Here is a 5,306-nt window from a genome sequence, read left to right as displayed (position 1 = left end):
ACCAGGTTCGGTGCGGCAGCTTGAATTTATTTGGACCTATTCAGTGTGGGTTTTCAACTCATGTGGGCTTCTTTACCTCATCTGCCTGACCGACGGGGTCTTTATTGCAGCTAACAGTAAAGAGGGCTTCATATCCCCGGCTCAGTTCATTTGCCGGGGAGTACAGTACAGTACAGCAGTTGTTGCATTTTAATACTGATGTTCGAGAAGTCTTATGAATAAACAGCGACGGTGCAAACACAAACGAGTTTTAACAGAAAAAAGCATTTGGAAAAATTTGAAACATTTCCAAGAACAAAACCCGAATTGTCCGGTAGTAAAATCCTCTCTTCAGAAATTTGAGAAGTGAACTTACTACTCGCATGACATCCATCGTAAACCACAAAAATTTATCTCTGCTAGTATGCATGGACGACACTAGCTTTTTTGATAGGCAGTGTAAATGGGTAAAGCTACCAAATTATTTGCCAGCCTGGTTCTTTCTTATACGTTGAAGGTTTTGTGCGTTAGAAATACAGTCGCGGTAAGTTGTTTTTGTACAAATGTCATCTGCTGTGTGTATAGTACATTTTTGACAGTTAAATTCGAGGGCACAAAGCGCAAGATACAATTTATATGATAGATATGTGATGTATTATGTCCAGACAGGCGTGGTCACAAGTCGAAGACACGCAACGTTCCAATTTTTACCTTCTGGGTAAGGAAATGAATCAAAGCACTATTAAAGAAGTAATGTTTTGTTTCTGTGATATCTCGATGTATAGTATACTTAACAGAAATATAATACTTACACATCCCAAACCCCTCTTCTCCGCTAGCTACGCCTGCTGTATGATATACCTTCTTCTGAATCCCTTGTAGGGATTATTAGGATATTTGTAGCAATCGAGAAGTTTTGCACCATGTTTAAAACGGAATGTTAATGGACTTTAATTCTGAGGAATTTTGCACGAAGCATTACCCAACATTAAGAATTAAGCAGTGGCTCTAATGATCTTTGTGGACGGCCGTTTTTTTTTATTTAGTCAGGCAAGAATCACAATAGCCACATTGAAGATATGATATTGATCTGGGAATAAAAGGCGCATTTTAATTGGTTTATTCTGCGAACTTGCCGCGCGCACCGTGTGGTCAGACAAGTCCCAGAAATCGATTGGCGCGTGCTTGATTGTTTACCCGGCGATCTCAAGTGTTGAAATACTTTTCAATATGTTCACTTAGCGATCGCCACACACTACACGGACGTTCGAAGGGGAAAATTCTATGAAATGATCAAGAAAGATATTGTGATATCATGGTTCAAAGGCCTTTCTGCAGATGATCGAATCGACCTCATCTGCAATATACTGGACTGTTGTCTTCCTTGGGAAATTCGATTTTTTAATACCTTCATGGAAGCTCAGGTCCAACGGGATTACCTGGCTTTTCGACAGGCGGAAAGTACGGCAAACAACCCAACGGACCTGAGCTGCTTGGTTTGCTTGGACGACTCACACATTCGGCGAAAACTGTGTGTGTGTCTGGCTCTTCTTCACTCCAGCAATCGACAAGCAGCAGCCGTTATGTTCGGAATCCTTGATGATTATCAGCCTTCAACGTTTGTAGAGGAAGAATTTTTCACTGAATTGTCACTGTTGATGACCATGTCAGCTCATCATCCTGCATTTTCCTTTCATCATAAACATGTCTTGCATGCAAAATTAAAGCAACTCAAACAAGCCGCAAACCGGACGTCAGATCTGAGTGAGGTAAGAATAATACTCAGAGTCTTTTTTGCAAAACACTGTTTTAAAAACATAGGACATAATTCTAAAAGAACGTCTTAAACCCTGATTATGTCAAAAGTGTAAATTTCTGAGGTTCATTTCTAAACAAACAGCGATATCCGTTTTGCATGTTTTCCTTAATGAGCAAGTCATGCCAGCTAGCTATAGTGCGGCCGTCACGGTCTGTATCGTTTTACACTTTAATATTCTATCCCAAAACTCTGTCATTGTTTTACTCTAATTTGCCCTTGTTCATTTATTCACCTAGACTGTCTCTGAATCAAGCAGTGGATCTTCAACATTTTCGTTTGACCAAGATGTCACAACGAAGTTTGAGCGACATGACGACTTCGAGGATGGTACAGTCTTCCAAGATTGCAAAACGGAAAGGGAGGATTTGCCATTAAGAGATCTACCCGCAGTGGCAAAAGATCAGACTCCCGAAGGTAATTTTATTTTTCGTTAAATCTAAAGAGTTCATCAGCGTTTGATTTCTAATCTTCTTAACCTTCATCTCGCTTACTTAGCAAACGTGAAAGCTTAATTAGTAATGTTTTTTATGAAAATAAGCTCAATAGCCTATTGTGTCCAGCAGTGATTCCTAACGTTCCTTAATTTTGTCATAAATCTCACAGCTGATATGTAAATTGGCCGATAACTTTTGTGTTTACAGTTGTCCGTGAAGCCATCTTGTTGTTCATACTTTGGATTCGTTTTGTAATAAGTATTGTGGAAAAAATACGGCCCGTGACACTAGCTTTAAGCTACTTTTATCTAACAGCTGTAAGGAATAATTTGATATTCAGCTAGGTCACCTTTCCTGGAATGGCAAACATGAGATTATAAAATATTGTCTTCCTTTGAATGTTACGAAATATCAATATCCTGTGTGGAAAGATTAATTTCTTAAATATCTAATAATATTTTAAAAAGAAATACACGTAATAAATTACGTGAATAATTAAATTCAAGGACCATGCCACTATATATAAATTTCACTATAATACTTGCTTGTGCTTGATAAAATAGTTAAGCTTTAAAAAGGTTAGTTATCATTTTCACCCTAGAAAGTCAGACGTGCTTTATTTCGTCCGCATGCAAATGGTGAAAGGCCATAAAATTAATCATACAATGCAAGGACTTTACTTAGGTTTTTTTTAAAATATACCATTTCCCTGAACCACCATATTCTGAAAATAAAAATAAGAATGTATTTACGTACATACTGGTAATCTTCTCTAATTTCTGTCACATAATGCTGGGGCAGACCTAGCATTTTTTTCAAGGGGTTCAAATAAATGGCCATGTAAACTACCGGTGTCTAGGGGCATACCCTCCCACAAAAGTTTTTAAGATTTTAGTTTAATGAAAAGCGGTTTCCAGCATTCTGAAGGTGAATCAAAGTCTTTTTATTGCTGTTAGTCAAGAATTGTTTGGCATCATTTGTTACTTTTTACTGCAGTAGGTTTTTGTCATAACCGCCATGGAGTTTAAGTGTGTTCGCAGTAGCAGTTCAAATGGTTCACAAATAATTTTGTTGTCATCAATTCTTATTAGGTTTTAGTAGGAACAATAAGAGATTGTTTTTTTATTTTTTTTGTTTGGGTAATCCTCTTTTGATCAGCTTTTAATAGTCTTATTGAAACATGTGAGACTGTCGTAATTGCTTTTTACCAAACACTCCCTGCACACATTTTGTATATGAAATATGTATGAGTTACGCTTAATGTCATCATTTCACCAAAGTGTCTTAGAATGCAGGTCATTGAAAGCAGATAACATGATGAATAATAGGTCAGGTGGCTAAATTGCAGAATGTGATAATTTGTTGGATGTGACATTATATACGTACATCTAAAGTTAACTGGCTTATAATTAGGGACGTGCCTGAGCAATCTAGTACCTCTTGACACTTACTAGGGACATATATAAATCTAAACAACAATATCAATGAAGGCAGTAAGAGAGGGACTCATCAACAGAACTCAAAAAAGCACACAGACATGTTACCACAAAACAAGATATTAATAGTAAGCAACGTGTGACCCTTTTTGACTACTGAGGTAATTTTCTGTTCTGGATGCATCGAAGGTGTCAAAAATAATTGAGTCAAGATGAATTGCATTCTTTGCATTCAAGTGCTGTTCTTGAAAGTACGATACCCAAAGTGAACTCTACATTGTAGTTTGTATTTCTTTGTACAGGGTAATTTGCACATGCTAATTCAACAATAAGTGTTACTGGTAGAGTAGTAGCAACAGAAAATAGTAAAAACAAATATTAACAATTGCATAGAATCCTTGAAAAGTGAAAATTATTGTGTCCTTAAAGGTCCTTGAAAAGTCCTTGAATTCTTGTACCAAAAAAGGTATAAACCTTGTTTGCGTGGCAAGAGAGATTATTGGAAAGATTGTTTAAAAACGTAGGCTGCTTTACATTGATTCTGACTGTTATTTATCAGCTATATATATATTTAGACCTTGGGATTAAGATAAGGGAGGAGGGACTACAATGAAAAAAAATTTTCTTGGCCTTGTAGGCCTTGTTCTGGTCTGATTTGTGTGGGGTGGCGGTGGGGGTGCCCCTTTCCTAAATTCCTCATTGTTAAAATGTAAATTTAAAACAAAAAGTTCCCACCTTTTTCAACTGCAGCGCATTCTAGTTGTAGCCTGATGGCCATTAATCAGCTTGGCTTTAGTTAGTTCATTTGGAATATAAAATTTAACTGCGAATATTTGTTCAGTCAACTTCCTTTTTTCCAGACACCCTCAGGGCTAAGAGTTACTTTCCTCAATAACAAAAATTATTTTGAAGTAATGGGGTGGGGTGGAATTTCCTTAGAAAAACATTTACATTAGAGGGATAGGAAATACCATAAAATACAATCACAGTATTGTTGTAAAGTCAAACCTGTTGAATTTATACAGACACTGAGGGGGCTATAGAAACTTTCCTTATTAAGTGGGTTGAAGACAAAATGGCAGGGCTTTCTTTCCCCAGGGACAAAGCAAACTGTCTATAGTAGTGAGGTGTCATATTAAGTGGGTTTTGACTGCAAATGTAATCATTATTTGTGCATCTGAAGTTACAATTATTGTCATGTGCAACCATAAGAATGTTAAATCCAGCTGGAACAACAAACATGATGATTAAAGACAGAGAAAATACTTTTTAGTTGGGTCTGTCATCTGCCAGAATGTTGCTGCTTATATGTCTATCATAATGAAAGTTAGGACAAAAACATGGTGCTGAAAAGTGTCTGTATATGGTGTAACTCCCTGCAGGTAGATGAGAGTCTGAACGTTTTACCATTTGTTAAGCGGCTGCCTTTATTAACCAGGATGTCTGTAATATTTAGGTGAATGCAAGTAAAAGAAAGACACTCTGATTTTTCTGAAAACTGACTTCTGAAAAGAAAATTAAAATTTATTTGCATAAATTTTTGAGTTTGTTTGAGGTCAAGACAGTATAAAGTACTATATTATTATAGTATAATAAAATCATGCAGTTATTTTGAGTGTTTTTTTGATAAGTGTTTTT

The 5,306-nt window shown here is 36.5% G+C and overlaps 1 protein-coding gene across 1 annotated transcript in view; it reads left to right on the top strand.

Annotated features, from left to right (window-relative positions):
* Positions 1 to 822: 822 nt before the first annotated feature.
* Positions 823 to 5,306, top strand: part of LOC140927984 (uncharacterized) — a 19,710-nt gene continuing 15,226 nt past the window's right edge. Inside the window, exons 1-2 of the mRNA XM_073377697.1 lie at positions 823 to 1,748; positions 2,035 to 2,212. Coding sequence (XP_073233798.1) covers positions 1,269 to 1,748; positions 2,035 to 2,212 — 658 coding nt within the window. The 5' untranslated portion in view covers positions 823 to 1,268. The remainder of the gene's footprint in view (positions 1,749 to 2,034; positions 2,213 to 5,306) is intronic.

This window comes from Porites lutea, chromosome 2, assembly GCF_958299795.1.
Source record: "Porites lutea chromosome 2, jaPorLute2.1, whole genome shotgun sequence".
NCBI classification, from domain to species: domain Eukaryota; kingdom Metazoa; phylum Cnidaria; class Anthozoa; order Scleractinia; family Poritidae; genus Porites; species Porites lutea.
Note: the sequence above shows the minus strand (reverse complement) of the source record. Positions and strands in the feature narration are given on the sequence as shown.